General features: G+C 40.4%; 1 protein-coding gene and 1 pseudogene across 1 annotated transcript; one reads left to right on the top strand and one right to left on the bottom strand.

Moving 5' to 3' along the window:
* The window catches only part of LOC140950838 (uncharacterized), a 55,581-nt pseudogene that overhangs the window by 441 nt on the left and 30,386 nt on the right, over nt 1-24,754 (bottom strand).
* Nucleotides 15,995-24,574, top strand: LOC140950480 (uncharacterized). Its single transcript, XM_073399719.1, has 3 exons — nt 15,995-16,114; nt 19,372-20,243; nt 21,113-24,574. The coding sequence occupies exons 2-3, from the start codon at nt 19,385-19,387 to the stop codon at nt 24,253-24,255; spliced, it is 4,002 nt and encodes a 1,333-aa protein (XP_073255820.1). The 5' UTR covers nt 15,995-16,114; nt 19,372-19,384; the 3' UTR covers nt 24,256-24,574.

Raw genomic sequence — 24,754 nt, forward strand, 5'->3', positions numbered from 1 at the left:
GGGAACTCGCTCAGTATTTACGCGCGCTTTTCGGGCCAATTTTTCCTAGTTTTCCAATTTTTTCCAAGTTTTCCTAGAAAAAGATCGTCATGGGAAAAAAAGGTCGTTGTGCCGTGTTTGGATGTAATAATAATTGCCTTTTCCCCGAGAAATATACAGTGAAGTTCTCTTTTTGCCGGAAAAGCGCGCGTAAATACTGAGCGAGTGTCCCCTGGGCATCCCATAATACTCCTTAAATCTAGTAAATTCAATATGGCTGCCGTATCGGTAAAAAGGTCTATTTAAGAAATGGTAAACGTGCAGCGTGCAACCATGGAGTTATGGATGCACGCGGGAGGTTGCTAAGCACGAAAGAAGCGTAAGAGTCGCCCGAGGCGATAGCCGAGTACGACCGTCTAGCTTCTTGAGTGCTTAGCAAACCTCCCAAGTGCATCCATAACTCCATGGTTGCACAGCTACAACGTTTACCATTTCTTTTATAACATAATCAAAAGAGAAAAACATTATTTTCCATTTGCCTTCGGTTGAGTCATCGATCCGAAGTCATGTATTCTGCCATCTGCCCGCCCCTTTGAGTTTTTCTTTCGCTGAATCAACCGTTCTCCGTCTTCAGGTAAATTGCAAAACGTTTTTCGTTGTTATTCTGAATGGCATCTGTCTACTTGCTCTTAACATTAGGGTAAAAACTTTGAGGGAAAACTATAGCTTCAACTATAAACACCAACTAAAAAATAAGCTAAAACTAAATAAATGAAATAATTATCAAGCTTATTTATGTGACAATTTTTGAAATAAACGTAAAGTAGAAATGAGAATTTTTGACTGTAATTCCTTTAGAATAACAGGTAACTCTAATTTTAAAAAGAAATTAACTAGCTTTGTATCGACATCTGTCTGGGCAAATCCAGCTATGAAAGTCAACGTTGCAACTGAAATTCGCCAACACACAGCCAGCGCTGAAGCTGTTGTTTTTCGACCGTTCTCTGAACGACTGTTATGAATGAACACTGAGGAACAAAATAATACCCACAGAAGTTATTTTTTGAAAAATTTATTTGAAAACCCAAATGTTTCTGTACTCAAATGAAATTCGCTTATTCCAGCGTAATGTGACCGTTTAAACTCAAGCAAAATTTTTAATCGATGCGGTGAAAACTTCACAACAAATAAAGCTGTCTCGAATTTGAGCGTGTTTCCTAAAATATTTGCTTGAATTTAGCATCAGCTTGACCTGAAAAGGTCAATAACACAATGTTAACTGATAAATTTACATTTCAAACAGACTTTCTCTTCTATAAAAAACACACAAAATGTACCTTAAATCTTCGCTCGCTCGATTTTCCTTCAGCTGATTCTAGCCGCGAGGAAAACAGTGATTAATTCATCCAGGGCAAATTTGTTGCTTGATCTTTTGTCTTTTTTGCTTCAAAACGACAGCTTAGTATTTTCCTCAACTTCCATTTTTCATCTGTGCATTTCATTGGTGTATTTTACCGTCAGGAGAGGAGATTTGTTGAATTTGCCTAAATTTTACCGCGCTAGCTCAGTTTCTTGGCGTGCACCCACGGGCAAAGGGTAGTGGCTAACTGACCAATCAGAGCGCGCGATTTACTTTTGTTATGTTATAATGGATTATGTTCATTATTTATAACAAATATTAAACTGATCTTATTATCAGTTGTATTGATATTATCTCTCAGCTGCAATCACACCTAAGTTGTGAGTGTAACCAAGGGTTAGTGAATTTCGGCTCGCAAAGGGCGTGGCTGGGAGAGAAGATTTCCTGTGCAACATTTGGATCTACCCTTTATTGATAAAAGATAGCGATAAATTATTGAAACAAGCTAGCAAATCTAAAGCAAACAAGCAATTGAATAAATAACATATTTGTTCTGACTTCTGTGCGTTTATTTCCCTTTGATGCGATTACAAAAAAAGAAAAAACAAACGAGCAAAAAAGCAAAAAGCACAAGATGAATCGAAACTGACTTTTGAGGACTGCCGTTATGGTACAACTTTGACATTGTTTGTCTTGACTATTGTCCCAGTCGCTAAGCTAGTTTCCGCTAAGTGCCTGGAAGCGCTGTTTTAAAGGTAAGGACACACTACTATGGGTCTACTATTGACTACATATAGGAATAGAACAGCTTTTAGCAAAATACACTAAAACAACTTTAAAAGCACAACGTTTTTTTGATGATTTAATGTGACTTGAGAAGAAAATCATTTGTTTTGTCCAAGCTGAAATCAATTAGTATTGATATGTAGTTTCGTGAACAGCGCTTCCAGATTGGATTTGTACCGCAACTAGATCTATTTTATATGCACCGGGATTAAAACGAAGTAAACTAAAAGGACCAAGATATCTAATAGACTTATTGCAGCATTTGCATAAAGCGGGGGATAAAAGGAGTTCCCTGGATGGTATGCCAGCTCGGCTTGTGAGCAAACAAGTAGTATAGGTACATCTTAGCGGATATGATCTGTAATGGGCTGCAGGCACGGGGGAGGTTTTCAAACTGAACCAGCGAACGCTTGTTAGGAAATTGAGGGTGCTTGGACACCAGGAGGTACTGAAGCCTGTTGTGTTGTGTGCTACCTTCCAAGGTGGTATCTTGGGTTACTCCAAGTCTGTACACCATACCTCGGCCAGTGTTGTACGTCCGATAAGCTTCCGTCTCCTTGGCAACTATCGCCAGCATTATCACGGCTACGACACCAAACATCTTCCCTGTTAAAATTTGAAGTTTCGCGTTAACCCGCTTTGAAATTTCAGAAGGACGCCCAGCGACGTACTGTTTTCTGCAAAATATCTGTTCGGAAAAGCAAATATTGTCTGGAATTTTCTATTACCTGAGAAAGGCTAAAAATTTCTAGTGACCGCGTTCCATTTATGAACAATTTTTGAAGCTTATCTAATAAATTTCCTTACGATTTTCTGAATTTTGATTTTTCACATTTCACTCCCCAAGATAGACTTTCTTCGCAGAAAAAAGAAAACCTAAAATTGTCGGATTCAAAAATGATCAAATTTGTGATAGAGAGGGGAATCAGAAAAATTCTCACTTTTATAACACGTTACTGATTTCACCTACAATTTTCGGGAAAATAACACTGAAGCCCTTGTAATTTCGAATAGACTCAAGTTGCCCTAGGATGCCCGAACTGATATACGAAATTTATAGCGCCGCTTAGAATACATTTCTGGAGATTTAAAAGTACTCTGGACAGACTAAAAAGTGTCTTCAATGATGTATTTAGGTGGCAAGCGTCGTTGGGTACCCCTGACTGAAGGTCAACATGTTATTCGGTTTTGCATGTAACAAAAGTCATAAGTTGGCCCTTTCGAAGTATTGGTTTACTGTAGCTAGTGTTGAATTCGTTGCACTATTGGACTGTCTTGGAGAAAGATATCGCTTCTTTTTTAGTCATTCACTTCTTTCACATTAACTATAATACACCTTGTTTACCCACCAAAGTTTTGCATAAGTATTGTTTTCAAGTTCTCTCAAAGAAATTAAGGCATGGGTGTTTTTTCAATTTCCCTCAAAAAGTCAAGGGGTGGTCTATATTTTGAGGATTAAGGCCTATAGCGACAAAACGTGAGTAAAATAATGACTCTCAAAAGTTTATGCGATTCCAAATAAAAGAGTGTGTAAATTAGGTCACGTGACCTTTAACGGCCATTTTGCGCGAGAAAAACTTTAATTAGAAATGGCACCATTTTAAAATAGTAGTCAATCAAAGAAATTGTAACCAAACATGTCCTTAGATGAATGACTAGACATCTGTGCCCGGGCTTTGTTGAATAATTTATTGAAAGTGTGAATAAATGTATTTGTGTACTAGTACCCAGTCCCCTTATCAACCGATTTTCGAATTTCGTTCCTGTCTAAAAGATTAACTTAAAAGGCCCCGGACACAGAAATGATGTACCCACTAGTCTCATAACTATGACGATAACTGCAACTTCCAGGTAGTAATTAAAAGTGGTGCCATATTGCCAAATACATTTTTGTGCTAAAAATAGCCTTAATAGGTCACGTGACAATTAGCGTCTCCAATTATCATTTAAAGTTATTAAACTTATACTCAGAAAGTCTGCCCTTAAGTTATTTTATGCTACACTGAAAGCTTAAGAAGTGAAGACCACCCCCTCAGTTTTTGAGGAATTAAAAAGAAGACCCACGCCCAGGAACCTTAATTTTCTTGAGCTCTTCGGAGGATTGTAAATCCCAAGAGAAATTGGAAAGAATGCTTATTCAAAACTCTTGGGGGATAAACAAGGTGTATTATGGGAATGTGAAAGTAGCGAGTTACCGACTGGGGTCAAAATTTTTCCCCCAAAACAGTCCCACAGTGCAATTCGACACTTCGGTTGTTCACCATTCAAACACTTTGCGGAAAATCTGGTTGGAAATTAAATGGAAGACGACTTTTTTGAACGTTTCAACGGAAAATTCCCGGGAGCAACGGAACATCTGAAAAGGTAGTCCTGTTTTTCTGGACGGAGTGTTCCAAATGGAAATTTGCTCTTGATTCCATTTCTTCCAGGCATTTCTTCAAACCATCTTTGATACCATTTTCAAGTCTTCGTAGCAGTTTTTCGGTAACTGGAACTAATTGTACAAATAGTAAAGGCAACAAAAGTTCCGGGACGAAATTTAACAGTTCTGAATTTTGCTTACTAACGAAGCTGCTTAATAAACCGTGAACCACACGGGGTTTGCCCAAGTAAATGGTAAACAACCCACAAACAGAAAAAGATAGCTGTACATGTGTAAGCCAAAAAATCCAACGTGAACACATGCTTATGGTGCTCTAAACACAAACTAATTAAACGCTCTTTTAAAAATGCTGTAACCCAATAAGAAAGAGAGGTGACTAGAAATAGTGACATACCAAATCTGCTCTTGACTAGCTCCAAAGCCGACCCTGATGCGGTGAGATCTGGAGCGCAAATGAGCAAAACTAGTTTGTTATTGCCAATATACTTGTTCAGTGATGACATATCCTATGAATTGTTAGGGTACATCTTTGCTCAGTCTGCTTCATTGTATGCGCTTCTCTTCGTAATCATTAATATTTATTCAGTTTATTCTATTTATTTTGGTGTTGGGCGTTTTAACTTTATTGAGGGATATATATTATATAAATAAATTTGTTTTTAGGTGGGTTCAGAAATCAAAAGTTCCACCATATCTCAAATATCTTTTGTTAAGGGACAAAGGATGGTGTTTACAAGCTGTCAAAACAACTGGACACACTTTAGATTTTACTAGCAAATCTTTGCTTGTCAGTTAAGCCCTTGGCTAAAAGATTTTTTGCACCGACCTCTTTGGTGTTGGGATCAATCAAAGACAGTCTTAATTCATCTTTTTCTTCGTACTGCTTTAACTTTGATGCCAGTTCGATGTAACATATCCTTCTCTTGATACTATAACTTTCATCGAGCGTGGCAAGTGGTACGCCTCATATAGATACAACATCGAAGTAGTGATACTCGAGGAAGTGATAAAAAGCTTTCAAAACTTAAAATTAAGCACTCGATCGTTTGCCATATCAGGGAGATTCGTCCATATGACCGGCGCGGACATGCTCTGTGTTGCCGAGTGTGTGTTCACTTCCCAAGAGTCTTTCACACGTTATGTCCCATAGTTTCGAAAAAGAGGTTCTCGAATGACTTTTAGAGAATGCTTAAAAGCCTTTATTTGGGTTTTTAAAACGATAATTAAAGACAAAGTCATAGGTATTCACTATCAAAACAAGCTTACAAGTGAAACAAGACTTACTTGCTCATAGAAAGCGAGATTTGAGATAAATGAGTAGTAAAATACCTTTCAAACGAGGTGTGTCATACACTTACTTACCTATTCTGAGAAACGCTCGCACAGTCCTTGCCTCCAGCTGCAACTGTCTCCAGATGAGCGCCTAGAGCCAACTGATTGAAAGTTACACCAATTTCTGTGTCTAATACCCTTTGGCTGGTAACAGGAAAGTTAAATACTATATTGTTAAGGCGCTAAACTTGAGCATCACTTAGTTGTTAGAGAGAGTATATTAGTCGTCTTTTTTAACTTTAACAGTAACTGCAATTTAACCTCATACATATCTCGTAACAATCGATGAACAGTACAAGATTCGATGTTGAACAGTATTCACTCGTGCGTTTCCACTACTTTCTTCTTCTTTTTTCTTTTTTTTACCAAAATAACCTTCAAGCTCCAAACAGCGGGGCTTGTCGAATTAAAACGTTAGGTTCCCAATTATAGGGATCCTTGGGGCTGGCTTTTTTCGGGGGTTCGTTGTTTCCAGGGCTCAAAAAGTGTTAACTTTTTAGACAACACGATGAAAATAACGCCTGATGCAAATGTAGTTGGAACACTATGTTCCTTCAATCGCCGTCCTCGAGTTTCAACCCTTATTGCCGACTCATAGTTATCCCTTAAAATACCTATAGGGGCTTATGTTGTCCCAGTGACCTTAGTAATTCCAGTAAAAAGGGAAAAACCCTATTGGGTATATTCCGCTGCACGTCTTAGTCTAAACTTGAAGTTGTGGGTGCCACATGCTTGATCGCAAGCGCGCGCCAGTACCTGCACGCATGCTTAATCGGATTTTAAATGCAGACATTAGGGCTATTCACAAGTTGCTCGAGATTTTCCAAAAAGTTTCCGGTAATTTCTCAAAAAGTTGCTCAAAAAACAATCGAAAACTGGTTTTTGCAAGGAAAGTTGTTCAAAAGTTGCTCGAAAAAAACAAAAACCTATTTATTTTTGGTCTGATGCTAAAATATGCATGTTGTTCAACATACATGAGTAAGATTGCTAAGCATTAATTGTGCAATTTTGCGGCGTAACCAGCTTTGCTAAATAGCGTAGTGTCCTCAGTTAAAACCGAAAATTGTAATGAGCCAATAAAATTGTTGAATAAGCTTCTTCACCCGAGACGCTCAATTCAGTGGAGTGTGAATCTCCGCCACCATTTTAAATATTCTCTAAAAACCACTGACCTAGCAGCCCGGCTACTTTTATCTTGCGTCCATGGTCTGCCCCAGGGGGGAGAATTTGGCACCTTTTTTACAGGAAACTCATAACTTCTCTACTGAAACATTGTAAAATATGGGAGAAGGGCCAATTTAAGCACTTAAAGCTGCTCCGATATCTCAGAATCAGAAAATAACTATAGAAATTGCTAAGAATGCAAAAAGTTGCCCGAAACGAAAAAAGTCGCCAAAAAGTTGCCAAGCAGCCTGTGGAAAGCCCTAGCAGACATCCTATGTATTTTGATTTGTTTTGTTGTCAGTTTCACCTAGCTGAAGAGGCACTGTATTAGCTTTGTGGGTGCAATTGTAGGGTATTGGTTGTTGGTAACGTCTTTTGGAAGATTTGATTTACGGCCAATATATATAGGATCCTTGAGATCCTCTCAGAACCTTTTTCACCAAGAAGCTGTATTTTGGTCAATTAATTACTTAATAATATTAATATATTAATATTATTAGACACGTTATCGAAGACTCTGTTAAAAGGAGCCGTTAGTATTGATATGGGGTCGTCTTGTGATTGTTTCGACGTGTATTCTGCTTAAAAGTAAGTCAGCCTTGAAGTTAGTAAGTAAAGGACTTAGTGCACAAAACTAAGGGAAATATCTCAAAGGAAATAGGGGAAGAGAATGGGGAAGTATTTCCAAGTTGCAGCAACAGGGAAAACTTGTTAATACGACCTTTTACGGAGGGCGTGAACACAAGACGACTGGTTTTCCTTTTTTTCGGAATCTGGATACAGTCCAGTGGCGGATCCAGAGGAGGGGGCCAAGGGGCCGACCCCCCCCCCCCCCCTTATATTTGAACCAAACTGAGGTCCGAAAGGCCGAAAAAAATTTTTTTGGGAGACCGGTCCCCCCGTATCTCAAGGTCTGGATCCGGCACTGCATTCTATAAGAATTTAGCTCCAGTAAAATCGCCAGCATTTAAGAAATTGAGGGGCTATATGAATAAACGCCATTGGGTGAAAGGAACGCAAATTTATTTTTTTGGGCGATGTTTTACTGCCATCGTCGTAGTGGTTGCTTAAGCCCTTTTTAAGATTATTGCTTTCATGACATTACCAAAGAGGTTCACACGCACAGGGACTGAACAAACACTTCCAAAAAAATACTCGCTAGTGAGGGATTGCTCGGAAGGAATGATCATAGTGAAATTTATATGAAGTCTATGATATTACCACAACATCAAGTACCACTGCTACTACTATAAATTTCAATCAGGCTCGATACCTTTATTCCAGCGAAAACAAGACAAGCACTTGTGATTTGGTATCTTTAAAATCAGATCATAATAGCCTCTTAAGGCACTTAAATGAAAATGATCAATTGCGTTCTATTTTTGTTCTTCGCCCAGTGATCACGAGTTCCTTTTGCGAGTTTATTTAAAATGAAACAAGACAAGATTACAGAATACAATCAGTGCTGATTGCCATTTACTTTACCCGGAACTATCCATATTTATTTCTTCCTTTTTTTCCTTTCCCGTGTAACATACGTGATCGTATTCTATCAAGAGGAGTTTAATCTTATTTGAAAATGCTACTTTAGTTATCTTTCTCCGAAGAGATACTTTCAGTACATAATTAGCTTTATGGGAGCAATTTTGGAGTGTTTGAAGCTGGATACTATCTTTTTTATAACTTGATAGGTCATAACCGATATGCAGTGTATATAGCCTTGAGGACCTGTCAGTACGTATGTCAATATAGATTTACCAGTGAGTTATATATTATAGATATATACATTAGACACGTTAAAGGGCTATTAGTTTCGCCTTTATCACTCAGTTCTCATTGGCTGGAGATAAGGGCTTTTTTCCTTTATATTGGCAATGAACAGGTAAACAATTCTTTGATCGTGATTGGTCAACCATCTAAATCTCTGTTTCCTGATTGGCTGAGCGCGTTATTCATATTTTAAGTTTGCTTGGCAAGATTTTGAAGAAAATTTATTAAAGAATTGCCAGTTCTGTTTCACAATAATCATCAGCTTACTGTTTTGCAAATAAAGGGGTGGTTTTCCATGTTCTATATGAAAATAACGAAGGCTTGTGGTTTATTGAAACTGCAAGTGGAGATACTGGGGCGTAAGTGAGCGCAATTAGCACTGAGTTTTTGCATCGGACGTCAAAAGTACATTATTTCTTTAGAGATCATGATGGAAAACTCAAAGGCGTGGCTAACTGTAAAACCAGTACTAACTTGCGTGTCTTAAAAAATGTCAAAGATTAATATATAAAAACAAAATAGACAAACAAGAAAGAAGAAAGAAGCAATTGCCTATATATCTCCGCTTTAACAACAGCCTTTCCTGGATGCCACTATAGAACACCCGGAGGCGGTGACTGCTCCCTTCGACCATGCAAGAGATAAATTTCTAACCCTGCTGCTGAAAAGGGAAATTTATTCAAATCACTTGGGAGACGGGGTAGGGTGGATTTGGAAAAATTAGGGTACTTCTGGAAAATTCCTAGGTACGTGCTTGAAACTCCATCTAACATTTGGCTTAAAATATAGCATAAAAGTTGTATCAATGGCAATTTGAAAACGTGTGATACAGTTAAGCCTTAATGTGTTGCTTGTGATAGACTTTGTGACTGCGAGATGCGGTTCGCAAGTCCAACCCACAAAAATGACCCTTGCTCGCCAACAAGTCCTCAGTAGCTCAAAGGCTAGAGCATCCGATCTAGAACACGGAGGGTCGTGGGTTCGAATCCCATCTGGGGCTCAGATTTTTTCTGTGTCCTCTTATCGTTGATTCTTTACATCTCCCTTTATTTTCCTTTACAATTTGAAAATGGCAATCAGTAATTCCTCTTTGCTTCTTTCAGCCTTGTTATGTTGTAAAATGTTTCACAGACGCTAGAACTGGACACACGAAAAAGGGGACGCTTAACTAATATATCAAACTTAAGCTTATACTTCGATGATCTTCTTTGCATTTATTAGCTTATACTCTTTTACCTGTGAAAAGATAAACATTTTACCTAAAAGCGCAAGTTTTGTTGAGATTTCCTTACGATTTGAATTGTTTTTAAGAATTTTTACTAACTTTGTCATCACCGCCTTCTCGGCTCTTCTACTAGGAAATCAGCTGTATCTTTTGACCTTTAAAAGCTCGTTAGGCTCATCGTTAAATTTATTCGCCTTAGTTAATGAAAAATATGATATACAAGTTATTTTAATAAGTCGGATTTCCATCGTTCTCCTTGTTTACAAATTGTTTTTCGTGACATTGTTACTGAGATTGGCCTGCTACGGTACCTCATCGATTTTTGTGGCTGATTTCAGGCACGTATGTTGCCCTTAATACAGAATGGATATTCTTAGATTTGAATTCTCGTTACTATTAAAGACAGAAATGACAATTGTGAGGGGATGTCACTGAGAGGCCTCTCTACTGATAAATTAAAGAACTTCTTAATTACTTTAGATGCCAATTATGGCCTTACCATCAGACCTTTGCCGACTACGGTGAACAACTTTGGAGTACTATTTTGCATAGTGGAAGCTTCCTTGAGCTCTTTTGGGCATTTGGAGCAACGTTTGAGCAATATTTCACACTGATTGCTAGAAAAGTTGTTTTCAGTACAACTCAGTTTTTGCCAAAAACTGTCGGCAGACTGCAACTGAAAGGTGGACTGATATTACAGGAGACATTCAGGGGCGGATCTAGGGGGAGGGTGTAGAGGGTACGTATCCCCTCCCCCCCCCCCCCCCCACCTGAGATGAACTGCGGCTGTCTAATACAACTGGTATTCCGGAAAAAAGCCTGTGGTATATTGATGTTTAAGTAAAACATGAGACGGGGTTGAAGAATTTTTGTTAAACACCGTAAAAATGGTAGTTTGATGGTAGTTCCTTAGTGGTGCACCCCCTCCTATGAAAAATCCTGGATTCCTCCCTGAGATTGAATTTACATGGCAGACGTTTTGAGAAATAATGTACCGTAAAATTCTGAATATAAAGGCCCTTTTTGAGGGGCTTATTTTTGGAGGGGCTTATATTCGCGGCAGCTTATCTACGGAGGGGAATTTGCGTTTCAAAACTGATTAGGCTAGCTTATAGTTGGAAGTAAATTTACCGTTTTTGCTTTGTTTTACTTTGTATTTGAGGGCAATTTTCCAAGTTCAAGTCCCCGGGGGGCTTATATTTGGAGGGGCGATTTAACGGGGGGTTTTTTACGTCACCGGTTTGGGGGCGCTTATATTTGGAGGGGCTTATACATGGAGGGGCTTATTTTCAGAATTTTACGGTATATTAGATAAATTACAGTAAAGTTTACAGGATGTGGGCCAGTATAGCCAAAGTAACATATGCTCTCGCGTTGGCCACAACCCACTTTAGAATAAAAAAGAAAAACGGAACACTGAGCGTAGTGTGGATTTGTGGAGCTTAGGGCTCGGTCTACACTGTACTGAATAGCTCTTGCGCCGGCACGAAAACCATATCGCATAATGTAACAGCCGTCAATTCAGTGACAATTCCACGTTTTATTCGATCCGATCAACTACGCTCAACACACTGTTCGAATACAATACCATATAAAAACAAGCAAGACTCCGTATCCGTAATATTGAAAATTGCTGCAATATCCGTAATGACTCCGTAATGTTCAATTCCTTCGATGTGTGAGACCAGTTAAACGAAAAAAGGCGAAAAATAGCACATGTATGTTGAGGTTTGACAAAACCTTGCAGAGACTGGGGCCTAGTGCACAGGAAACGTAACATAGAAACCTAGCATTTACAGATGGGGCTTCTGTTCTCACATGAGAACGGGGGTTTTGGCGCGATTTCTGTAACGGAGCGAAGCTCCCCCTCGTCGATCTTGAAAGTCTTTAAGAGTGAATCGTCACATATCGGATAGGTTTCTGTGAAACTTTTTATGTAAAATGACGACAGCCAAATCCTTTTGTTTTTTCCAAACAAAATTAACATTGGGCAGTGCGCACGATGTCATCCTCTGAGAAATTATTTGGCTCGATCCATTCCTGGAATAGATCTTTCACGGTTTTTTTCAACTTTTTGCATGGACCAGTTACGGAAAATCCGTCGACACCACTGAAAAGAGGGCCTCAAAAATGTCGCGACTTTGAGGAGCGGTATCTTCATTAAATTTCAACAAATCGCTTTGAAACTTGGCAGTTTTACTCATTTTAAGGCTCTCTTTTGAGTGTTGTCAACGGATTTTTCCGAACTTGTCCATGTCAAAAGTTGAAAAAAACCATGAAAAGGTCTATTGGCTGGAAAAGGACTTATGCAGTCTCCATGGGGGTCTTCTCCTGTGGGAGGGCTCATACAACGCGTAGATTTTAGCAGGTTCATCGTTCTCCAAGGAACTTGAGATCAAGTGAGATGACCGTCGATGGCAGATGGCTAGTGCAAGTGAGATTGTAGATTCGGTCATTTCAGAATTACTAAACAAAATAATATTGGCCTTTTTGGAACCGTTTTTGGAAAAAATTTACCGTTTTCCCTGTGCCTATCAGTGAATAGCGCTTTGCACTAACGACGTCACAAATTTCTGGTCCTTGCTGTGACTCAGACATTGAACGTGACCAGTATAAGAGTTTTGTATGGGAAAGTCACGTTCACCAACAAATTTTCGTCGTCTTTGAAGGTTTTTATCGTCAAAAGAAACAAAATCCAGCTTGGTTTCGATAACATGTATCCTGAAATTAATTAACGTGTGCCAAGACAACGTTAAACATGGAAAAAACTGTACAGTTCAATGAGTGATTTTATTTCTTATGCGGTGTCATTAAGGCAAGATTTCCGCTGTTTCCCGGGTCCGGTCTTTGATCCTTCCCGAAGAGAGGGGGGATGAGTGTGGACTCATTTTCCCGAACAGCGGCTGGTAATCGAGCCCAGTGTCGTTACTGAGAAATGTATGGAGAGTAGGTGCTTCAAAGCTGTTCATATATAGAAAGGTGCATTTGGTTAATTGAGTTTATAGGCAAAGGTTGCTAAATTTTTTTTCGAATGCTTTTATTACGCTGCTTACTACTACAGGATATGAAGTGCTCTATGGTAACTACCTGGCCGCACAACAGAACAACAAACTTACACAATTTCCGGTTTGTGCTAATGTTGGCGTGCTTTTCAGCTTAGAAATTTTTCCACAGGCTAGCGAGAAGCACATACAAACCAGATTTTCTCTTTAGCAATATCGGTTTTGGAGTATTACACAGCCAGAAATGTTATGTTATGTTTCGATGCATAGAGTGCTATCTGAGTAAGACAGCCAGGGATCCGATTTCAGTAGCGATCAAGTTGCTTTATTGTCTGATTCTAACCGTTTATCTGAGTTACTTGCCCGGGGAGGGTACTCCCATACATTACCTATACGGGTATGTGCCGCCCAACGGGGTAGTGATTTTGAAGCTCCTGATTTAGAACGGGGTATCCATTTTAGAGGCGTTTTCTAGAACGGGGTATAATATTTCGAACGCAAGCTCCAGTTTTGTAAGCAGCTATTTGAAATTATTCAAGGACAGATTGCTTTTAAAAATACGGTTCAATGCGCGCGTTAACAAGCAAACTGTTGTACCCTTGTTGCACCCTGAACGGAGTATAAAAAACTGGCTCATTTCTAGAACAGGGTGTCAGTTTTAGGACGAATTCTAGAACGGGGTATCAATTTTAGGGGAATTTTTTTTAGAACGGGGTGCCAATTTGGAGGCCAGGGCGGCACATACCCACCCAAAAAATACCCAAGTGCCCCCCCCCGCCTCGGGGTTACTTGTACCAGTATTTGCTCCCTATAGCAGTGATGCCTTTTATATATATTAGAATAAAGCTAAAAAAAAAATAACCTTTTAAAACGGCTCATTGCGAATTCTATGAACAATTTTCAGGCCGTCTTTTCATTTCGGAGAAGCATGTTGCTCACCGGGGTTGCTCATACAAAACCTTAGACTGCAAAGTTTGTTTGAGTCACGCGGGGGGTCTAGGGTGACAAAACCTATTTACAGTAATAGTGCAAAGCGCTATTCACTTAGCCTGCGTGGCAGGCGTTTGAAAGGGAAGGGAAAGGGAGCTTTGGAAAGGGAGTTTTAGGCGCGAGAGAAAGGCGAGGGGTGCGCGAGGAAGGAGGGAGGGGTTCCCCTCCTCCCTCCTCCCTCCCGCGTGGTCTCGCGCCCTAATTCCCTTCCCCTTCCCTTTCGAACTTTCAGTAATAGTGCAAAGCGCTATTCACTTAGCCTGCGTGGCAGGCGTTTGAAAGGGAAGGGAAAGGGAGCTTTGGAAAGGGAGTTTTAGGCGCGAGAGAAAGGCGAGGGGTGCGCGAGGAAGGAGGGAGGGGTTCCCCTCCTCCCTCCTCCCTCCCGCGTGGTCTCGCGCCCTAATTCCCTTCCCCTTCCCCTTCGAACGCCTGCCACGCAGGCTACTATTCACTTCGATGACGTATCCGAGGCGAACGGGCGGGAAACCTCACATTTTCGCTTGGGCCACGTGACCCCAAACGCTTTGGCCGCGCGGAATAATGATCTGATGAAGCCTAGGAACTAGAGAAGGTATGGAACGGAATCAGGATTGACTTTTTTTGAAATAGCTTTTCCTTGTCCCGGTTGGTTTGCAGGTTTTGACCGAGCGGTGGCTCCATTTGTGGTCTTTTCGATTTTTATCTCCACGTCCTTGGAAGAGAAAACCTAACCAAAATGGAGATCTTAATATTTGATCCCACTGCAAACGGGGCTCGAAAGTCTGTCTCGAAATACGAGGTTGTTATTTGGAAGTAAAAAGAAAGCTTGAAATTGACCGGAAGTATTATGTTATCGAAGCGCTGATTGGCCTATTTTCCTCGGAGGTATTCGTGGGCGGAGTTTGTTTACGAAGCGAGGGATTTTTTAAAAAAAATCTCTTTTTTCTGGACTGGAACTCGGTTCACTTAAAAGGGACCCTTCAGAAAGAAGCTAAAACTCGGAGGGAATTTGTTCGACGATTAACGTACAATTTTTGAGGGGTCACACGCTTTGGGAAATTTCTTTTTTCTTATTACTTTTTTGTCGAGACACATTTAATGAGTGATCACCCGACTTTTTCCCCCTGTAATCGCAATCCGAAAAATGGGAAAATCCCTACACGTTTTTTTGCCCTTTGATTTCCGAAAGCCGTGGAACAAATAATATAGGTTTAATTAAAGAAAAAAAAACGCTTTCAAATTAAGCTTTTGCAAACTGATTTCAAAATCGTGAAATAATCAACATTGCTAGTTTTAAGAATTGTGGGTTTATTAAGATGGCCAGTTACTCATACGTGACACCCCTGAAGGTATTCTTGGGTTGCACGTGACGTCACCAAAAATCAAACTAAGAAACTATCGATTCTTCTGAGTTTCTACTTTCACTAGGTATTACAGTACCTAAACACCATTACATAAAAAAATTTTTGGTTCGAAAGGGTTCTTCGTTTTGCGAGAGAGGACGCTTGAATTTCCAGGCTTCTGTCTGACGCGGCATTTAGCTGGCGGCAGGGAAAGCTCTTACGTGGGTTAAAAACATTACCGATTTTGGGAGATTTTGCAATCTAAACATTCCTTGTCTCAGAATAAATATTACTGTAATCTTTATGAGTTCCTCAAGCGAAGAATTCACGCATTAGTAGGAAAACTCAAAAACAGATGTTTCTGTTGGTATCCGGCGGCCATATTGGTGTTCCTGAAAGGGACACCAACATGGCGTTTCCATACAAAGCTTTATAAATTTAGGTAAACCGTTTTTCCCAATATCTCGCATTTGAAATATTTCACAGACCTGATTCTTGGCAGGGGTTTTTGTATATTTATCTTTTTTCATTTCCCAGATTCTAGTCCTTCTGTATTGCATGGTTTGCATTTTTATTTTTCATTGCGTGACAGTGCAAGCCAAGAATTGCGTTAGCGTGACCAGATCCTTGGCATGACGTCAGACTTTTTCCTCAGCGACGACCAAATATCAAAAATCACGCGACTATTAACTACTCGTGTCGAGGCGTGAAAGGGTCCTGACTCGAAACATTATTGCCCTGAAAATGTTCGTAAATTGGCCAACACCGCTTGAAGATTTGAATCCTCAACGTCACAGGATGGTATGTATTAGTTGTCTTAAATAATTTTGCACTGATCAAGGGAAGATAGTCTGTAAAGTTACTGTGAAGTTGAGGATGTGTGGACTGAATCGGCCGCCTCTTCTACGAGGCTCTAAACCTTATCTTTCTCAGGGTTTTCGCTTGCTTTGACAGCCTTAAGCTAAAAAGATCAACGAGGAATATTCATACTATGATGGACATAACGAATTTAAAACTTTGTTTGACTATTAAAAAGGTTAACTCTTACGAAATGTCAATAATCATTTTGATGTTGTCACATATTCTGTTGTTATCCGGCAAGTTGGTCGGTCAACTTCCTAGTCCACATTCTTCATCAAAGCTGATCAAAGCAAACTTCCTTATTGCAAACGTTACATATTTTTTTAATGCTCAGAGTGATATAAAACCAGTGTATTTCTTCTGTTTTCCAAATACAATTTGCACGCCCTTTTTGCGCAATTGGAAAACCGGAAGCGATTCTGCAAAATAATACTATGCAATACAGTGAAACCTCCAGTAACTGGATATCCTTGGGACAAGAAGAGGTGTCCACTTGGGCGACATGTCCACTTAAGGGAAGTAGTGTGTGTATGTCACTGGCTCGATTTACTGCCTGCTTGTCAGTTTATGAGAGGTGTCCGCTTGTAGAGGTTCAACTGTACTTTTTGTTACCGGAAGACAATTATTGTTACTTCTTCCTTATATTTCTAGGAATATCATTTGGCGTCAAAACAATCTTTTCTAAGAACTCAAGGAATATTCATTTTCTTTTAACTTCTTTTCTTGACTTTCCGACTATTTTTTACGCTAACCTTTTTTTTTAACCCCAAACCTTTTTTGTTTGATCAAAAGAAAATTTGATACCGTTAACTAGGTATTGGGTTATGCTCGTCACGCATTCTACTCCAAGCAAAGAGTGTGACAGGTGACGAACAGTAGGTTATGGAACATTTTATTAAGTTATATCTCGGGGTTTTCCCTACTGTTTATGTTGCGTTTTTGAATTGTGACTGATTTTGGTCTACAGACCAATGCCGTCAGTGGATAAACGCTTTATTACCGGACTGTAGCTATAAAACAGCGTGCCTTTGACAGAACCGCAAGTGATCGGATACCGTTTCTACGGCAAATTAGAGTCTGAGTTTGCATGGAAATGAAGAAAATTTCTCATTCCTACGGTTATTTGAGACCAAAAATGAAGCTTCTCTCTGCCTCCAGTTACTGGAGATAAAAATGAAAAAAGAAATAGTCAAACTAATTTGAAACTGCTAACGCTGTGATGCTTGTCACGGCAGTCCTGTCCATTTCCTTAAGTTTCTCAAATACTGGGCAGCACTAAAACATGGAATCCGGAAAAGGAAACAGACACGGAAACGAAACGGAATACGGAATCCGTGAAAGAAGGTTCCAAGCAATCGATTTATAAAAATATATTAGCAATGACCATAAAAATAAATGAACAAATTTAATACCTGTGCAGAGGAGACTGATGTATGACTAGGGGAATCGATTCCGGTGAAAAGACTCTTCTTACTACTTCCGGCAATGAATGCAAATTCTTATGGGACAGCAAAGCGGGGAGAAAAACTATAGCTGAGAAGACGTCACTGACAATTACTAGTTCGTTTTGTGAGAGTCTGAACTGAAAGGCGTCGTCATCAAGTTGTTTCTGGGTGTCTTTTGTGGGTTGCCGTCAACAGTGTTCAGTTCTATTTATAAAGACAACTTACTCGAGAGAACCACGGCATTGTGGAGTCCAAAGAGAAGAGAGAATTGTGCATGCATTTGCTTGATTCCGCAAATGATTACATCAAAATAATGCGCCATGTTTAATAAGCCTCTTCAACGTAAACTACGGACTTAACACAAACTCAATTACACCAATATTCCATCAGCATTCAGCTTGGCGAAAAAGTTTAAGTTATTGCTAAAACGCCGGAACTGTGGCAGTGGCGTATCTAGACCTTCAGGGGGTGGTCATTCAGACCCTGAGATAAGGGGAGAGGGTCTCAAAGAAATTGTTTTTCGGCCCTTCGGGCCTCACTTTGGTCCAAAAATAAAGGGGGCGGGTCCCCCGGGCCCCTCTCCTGGAACCACCACTGTGTGGTCACGTTACGGGTCGGTCATGTGCTGAGTATTCAGTTTGGGGAACAATCATGTAGTGTGCTCTGAGGCCAAATACTACTACTCTTGATATTTAGCTAAAAAGGTAATGTTTAACTTTATTATTCAACCCATAAACTTGTGAATAAAAATTACTTGTAAAATTACTTTTATCGGCCTTGCAGTGCAATAAATCACACTATGGCAAACCTTATCAAGACAAATTAACAAAGATATATTTGAGGAAACTGCAAAGAAAACCAAAACAAATTATCTTTAGATTGTACTAAATTATGCAATGCGAAATTCTTTAATTTTCTATCATTGATATTTGATTCCGTATTCCGTTTCCGTTTCTGTTTCCGTTTCCGTTCCCATAATTCCGTCTCCGGACTCCGGATTCAACGTTTTAGTGCTGCCGCTAAATACTCGCCCTCACTCGCTATGGTTTTTGGCGCGAGCGAGTGAAGAAATTACTTATAAATCACAAGATGATGCCAACTGATAAACATATCGACATTACTTCTGTACTTCAGAGTAATGTGAACAGTAACTTGACAACGTTCATATTTGGTTGTCTAAAAAAACTTTCACGAACTATAGTCCATTCTAAAGAAAATTGTTTAGGGGTTATTGTTTCTGTAAGCAATCAATTTCTAATACAACAAAACCTTCGTGACATACCTGGTGGCAATCAAGGCAGGTACAAGGCTTACTCGCCTACCCGTGCTACCCCGGGCGAGCCAACGTTCCTATATCTCCGCCTAACCGGGCCACTCTTTTTCGATGGTAGCGTAATTCTCCTAACCGGGCCAAATTTTCTCCATATAAACACTTCGGTTCGCCCAGCCTGGTCAACTAGGTAAAGGCGAGACAATCAGAGGATGCGCGAGCGCTGTTGTCAGCTTTTGGCTCGGACAAAAGGAGCCAACGTTATATGCTTCTCATATAAGGGCTCGCTAAAGTTGACCCGGATGGAACGGTAAACCTCCATTCTTTTACCACAGTTGTTCTAACAACTGTGGTGACAGTTTCAAGAATGGTCAGTCTGTAGAAGTGTTAAAAAAGGTGCGTAGTTAGCATTTCAACAACTGTGGTAACCAGCTCGTTTTGGACGTTTTTAACACTTTGTCTTTATTTTATTTTATTATCAGTAAGTGCCTCAGAATGGAGCACAGCTTGGAAATAACAGAGGACACTCTCTGTGGTCTGAGGCTCATTAAACTTCTCTTTAATGGTGGAACAGGGAGGTTAAGAAATGTTTTCGACAACCGTGTGCCAAACCTGCAGCAATTTCTCAAAATCAAAGAGGCTGACATAAAAAAGCTCATTAAAAAAAAAATCATTAACAAGTCACAGAAGGACAAATTATACCCGCCCGTTGGATCCCCTTCGTCCAAGAATTTCGATATCTCTCTGCTTTACAATTTACTTCGAAATGTTTGTGGACTACCGCCTCCCGCTACTGGCTGGGGCACCAAGCCTGCCTCTACGGATCGCACAGTTCAAGGCGCTATAGAGATGATTCATTGGTATCGTAACAAGTACAGTCATCCCTCGGTGGTCGAAGTTGATAAAACTTCTTTCGAGGCTTCATGGAGAGAAATTTCTGAAGCGATGCAACGACTTGGTGAAGATGCATCTCGGATTGCAAGCCTTAAAGTTGCGTCATTGTTGACCGGAAACTGCATAGAAAGGCTCGCGAAGTTTGATTTCTCCGCCGAAGTCGAGTGTTATTCGTCAAAACATCATCGTGGAACCCGCGAGTGGGTTTTCTGTCACGTGGACTCGTGGTTTCTCGATCGGGGTTCAGATTCGCGTGTTTTAATCGTCGCTGGAAATGCTGGCATGGGAAAGACAGTTATTGCAGCAAAGTTGTGCAAGAAAATGAAGGATCAGGGGCGTCTTGGTGGTATGCACTTTTGCCAGCATAATAACCAGAGAAGACGGAAACCAGAGCTGATGCTTCAGTCACTTGCGAAGCATTTATGTGATTCACTTCCAGGATTCAAAGAAATTTTAACAGGTAAGATTTTTATTTTAAAAGCAGTTACGATATATAATTATGTAATGAAGGCTTCAAGAATAAGGATGCTAAGAGAGCTGCAAACAGTGAGGTTCCTAAAACACAAAGGAGGAAAATGAAGAAATATTTTCCCAGTATTACTTATTTGTTTTGCATTTAGAAAAGTGCAAAGGGGTATGGTCAAAGAAGAGGCAGCTATGCTTACCTCTTACTCACAGGTTACTGATGATCGTGAATTTACCACGACCGCTTGTTAAATGGCTACTTGGTCAAGAACGTTATAAAATATAATGTGGGTATAGAAAAGGAATAGAAGATAAGGCAAATAAGTGTTAAATGTGATCAGCAGCTGAGGGGATCGCATTTATTATTTATTTCCTACAACCCAAGCTCGTATGTCGCGATATTCATATATTCATTTTCTTTTACTCACTATCCCCAGGTCTATTACGAAATTGTAATTGACGTTGGCCTTGTAATCTCAGTATTAGAGTTTCTTTCTGGTCATCGCGATGATCAGAGTTCGATACCTTACCAGGTCGGATTTTTTCATTGTCAATTGCTACTGACAGCAGGTTACCAAAACTGCGATGATCGCATTGACGTTTTGTGATTAATTTTTACCAGGAAAACCCAGTGTTCAAGGTCAGTGTATTAAAGCATCTTTCTGGTGGAAAGTGAAAGTCATCAAAGGCGAAAGTAGTTAAGGTTACTGTTGGAATCGTATAACTCAACAATTGTATGATAAATGTAGCTGAAATGATACTTATATATTTCCTCCGTTGTGTTTAACTTTTTAGTTTTTGTAAAAATTCACGTGATAAGTTTTACTTAGTATTCAGAAGTGAGACATTGTTTTTTTTTAATAGGTCAGCTGGCCTCCGTAAGTGCTAACGAACTAGCGAGTATGAACATAGAAGAGCTGTTTACCCATCTCCTTCAGGAGCCAACAAACATCATCGAGGACCCAGGTATGAATTTCCTGTTGTTGGTCGATGCTTTAGATGAATGCGAGTACGATGGAAGGAACAGGCTGTTAGACGTTATTATGTCGCAGTTTCACAAGCTGCCAACTTGGATAAAGTTTCTCGTGACAGGCCGACCAGAAAACCAGATGGCCAAAAAGCTTGAGCATTTAAATCCCCTCGTCCTTGACGCTCGGGACAAAAACAATCAGAAAGACATTGAGGTGTTTTTCGAGGATAGTTTAAGGGATATCTTACCAAGCTGTGACGTGAAGGAAAATGTTCATCGCTTTGTCAATCAGGCCGAAGGGCTCATGCTTTACGCGCACTATTTTGTCCAATTTGTCAAAGAAAATAAAGAAACTGTGAAGCCTGAGGATCTCAGCGACATCTTCCCTCGTGGAATTGCATCCGTTTATGACCAGTACTTTGGTCGCCTACAGTTGAATCTCGGCGTCGAGGATGGGCCTTTCTGCGACTTTCTCGCTTCAATCGCCGCAGCGCGGTCTCCGTTACCCGTCACAGTTGCTTCCAGAATACTAGGATTCTGCCGCGACACTGTAGATGGTAATTCAGGTCAGATTCAAAAGATCTCTGGATCCATCTCAACCCTACTGCCCATTCGAAATGAGTGCATTGATGTTTTTCACAAGTCGATCGTTGACTGGTTTTCTGTCCCTGAATTATATGGAAACCACAGATTCACAGTTGACGTGAATCGAGGCAACGCCATTCTTTCTAGTGAGTGTATGAAGATCTACCAGGCCATTAAGAATCGTCATAATGTCGTTGCTGAGAACACTACAGAAGAAAACTATGCTCTGCAACATGGAACTTGCCATTCTACTGCCTTTGCATGTGTGGAAATAAGTGATAGGCAAAGAACTGAACTCTTTCGCGATGCGTGCAGCCTAAAGCTCCTGTATGCCAAGTTACAGAGCAGAGTTTGTGATGTCTTTTCGATCATCGAAGAGCTTCAGTGCATCAAGTCAGTTTTGAATTTGCCAAATGTCGACTCGATGGAACTGGACGACTGCATAAATTGCTTGAAGCGACATCCTTACGTTGTGGTGGAGAACCCTGAAATGATTTTTCAGTTCTTGGTAAATGAGGCAGAAACAACCGCAATCAGTCTTGAAGCTTGTGCTGTAATGCATCAACCCCCAATTGAGATTCCTCTTCGGGTGGAGGTGGTTAACAGAGCCCAGTCTAAGAATCCAGTAACTTCTAAATTCCGTTGTAAGACCTACGTGAATTGCTGTGATGTTTTGAAAGATTGCGAACACTCACTTTTGGTCTGTGGATGTAAAAGGGGCTTTATTCACATGTTTTCCTTCGAGACAGGAAGGGAACTATGGTCCTACCAAAGTGATGACGTTGAGGTATGGCCAGAGGAGGAACGCTGCAGCTACTGTGTATTTGTCCCCCATCATGGCGCAGTCATCTATGGTCGATTCGATAGTGCTGTGACATTTAAAGGCGAGTCCATGCAGCTGTTTCCGGACAACAGTCATTCTTTCATCGATTCAAGTGTTTCACAAGACAGGAAAAAGTTGGTGACTCGACAGACACATTTGACTGACGCCCTTTTTGTATGGGAACTTGACACAGGAAACGTGCTGGCCCGTTTGGAGCAAACAACTGCCAGCATCACCTGCTGCACAATCTCATCCTGTGGAAACTTTGTCATTTCAGGTAGCTTTGACCAAGGCGTCTCTCTTTGGGACATAAATAAAGCACCTAACTACCGATGTCAGCACAATTCATTTGACGGCGAACAACCTTTTATAATTGACTGTCTGGCGAGTTTGGAAGGAAGTTCCCAGCATGTTATTGTAAACTCTTCAAAGAAGCAGTCGTTAACGGTGTGTGAGATAAACACATCCACGTGCGAGGCCTCGAAGACAACGCTCTTACACCTGGGGTCGACTCACAAAAGCCTTGGGGTATCAAGCAGTGGAGGCCTATTGTATGTGTGCGGTGATTCCCAGCGTATCAGCTGTGATAATGTACCATTTCAGGTTCGCATTGTTCCAATTTCCAGTGCGACGAAGTGGGAATATCTTAAAGAGGTGGACTTGGAAAGGGTTCTTCTACGGGACTGTGAGACCGTCTATATGTGCCAGTCCTTAGAGAAGGCAGAGTCTGCTGTTGTGACTGACAGAGGTGTGCAAGCCATTTCCTTTTCAGTGGATGGGAAACATGTTTACGTTCTGTCAAAGGTAGGAATGAGCATGTACGAAGCTTCAAGTGGTCGTTTTCTACGGAACAACACGAACATCTGCCAAGCAAATTTCTTTGCTCTCTCACCCAATGGAGAATTCATTCTGATTCAAACCAAAGATACCTTTGAAATATACAATTGCAAGCTTGAGCATCAGTGGTCTCTAGTGGATCATCCAGTTGCACACCACTTTTTCTTCAAATTCATTGACGATGACAGAGTTTTGTTCTTGTCTAAAAGGGGAGACATTCAAGTGTGGAACATCGCTGAGAGTAAGTTATTTGTTGAAAAGCTAAACTCGAATAACTGTTTGGTTGAATGTTGCGACGTCTTTACCTTGGAGAAGAGCGTAGGTGACATAAGCCCTTGGCATTATCGACTTCTCTGCTGTAATCGTCATGGTAGCTTAAGTTTGCATGACACGTTCAAAAGCCGCACTTTTACACAGAAGGTTCCTAATGACCAAATTGTCAAGTGCTGCAAGTTTTCACCAGATGGCCGCTCTGTAGTGACAGGCCACATTGATGGCACATTACGCATTTGGGAAGGTAGCCTTTTTGAACTAAAGAAGATTTTGCCTCCTGGAGATGGAATGGTCAAAGGGTGCGGTTTCTTAGTCCAAGATCTTGGAGACGTCATTGTGGGCGTGCACGAGTCTGGTGCTTTTAAGGTACGGGATGTGTTTCTGGAACGTGTGCTTGGATTTATGAGCTTTGAAGGCAAACTTCGTGGACTCGTTACTTCTCCCTTGAATGCGCAGGTCTGTGTCGCTCTTGAGGACAAAATTGTCATTCTAAATGTTCACGGACCTGAAATTGATTAAATGAACACATTAAACTCTTGAGCTTGTTTAGCCGCTGAAAGCTTTTCTTGTTTGAGAAACTTAAAGGAGACTGTGCTGTCGACATGTTTATAGAAACCAGAGGCATCGAAAACGCAAGACACATGTAAACCATTTTTGCTTTCAGACCTAGTCTTCTTTTATTATACCAAGTTTTTACATAGTTTATTATTCATAATCAGGGCCATAATAGCAAGGCCCAGGCCAATGATATGAGCCGGTAGACATATGATGTAATTCTTTGCGGTAATATAATGTGAAAAATTAAATTCTCCTGAGAAACGATAAGAATGTCTCCTTTGGCTCGGTTTTTTTCCTCAAGCCTTTATTTCATTATAAATCTGCGCTCCATCTTTTTTTCTTTTTGAGAAAAAAGGGGAAACCGCCCTCCACTTTAAATAAACTAACATATGGTCGACCTTTCGTTGCCATGACGAGAAGATTTCTATGAGGTGCAATACTGCTACTGCTTCGTCTTCAG

Source organism: Porites lutea, chromosome 1, assembly GCF_958299795.1.
Source record: "Porites lutea chromosome 1, jaPorLute2.1, whole genome shotgun sequence".
Classification (NCBI taxonomy): Eukaryota; Metazoa; Cnidaria; class Anthozoa; order Scleractinia; family Poritidae; genus Porites; species Porites lutea.

Excerpts from the sequence above, each read along its gene's own strand:
- LOC140950480 (XM_073399719.1), top strand. The coding sequence starts at position 19,385 with ATGGAGCACAGCTTGGAAATAACAGAGGACACTCTCTGTGGTCTGAGG. Across the intron at positions 20,244-21,112 it reads ATTCAAAGAAATTTTAACAG|GTCAGCTGGCCTCCGTAAGT; the intron begins GTAAGATTTTTA and ends TTTTTTTAATAG.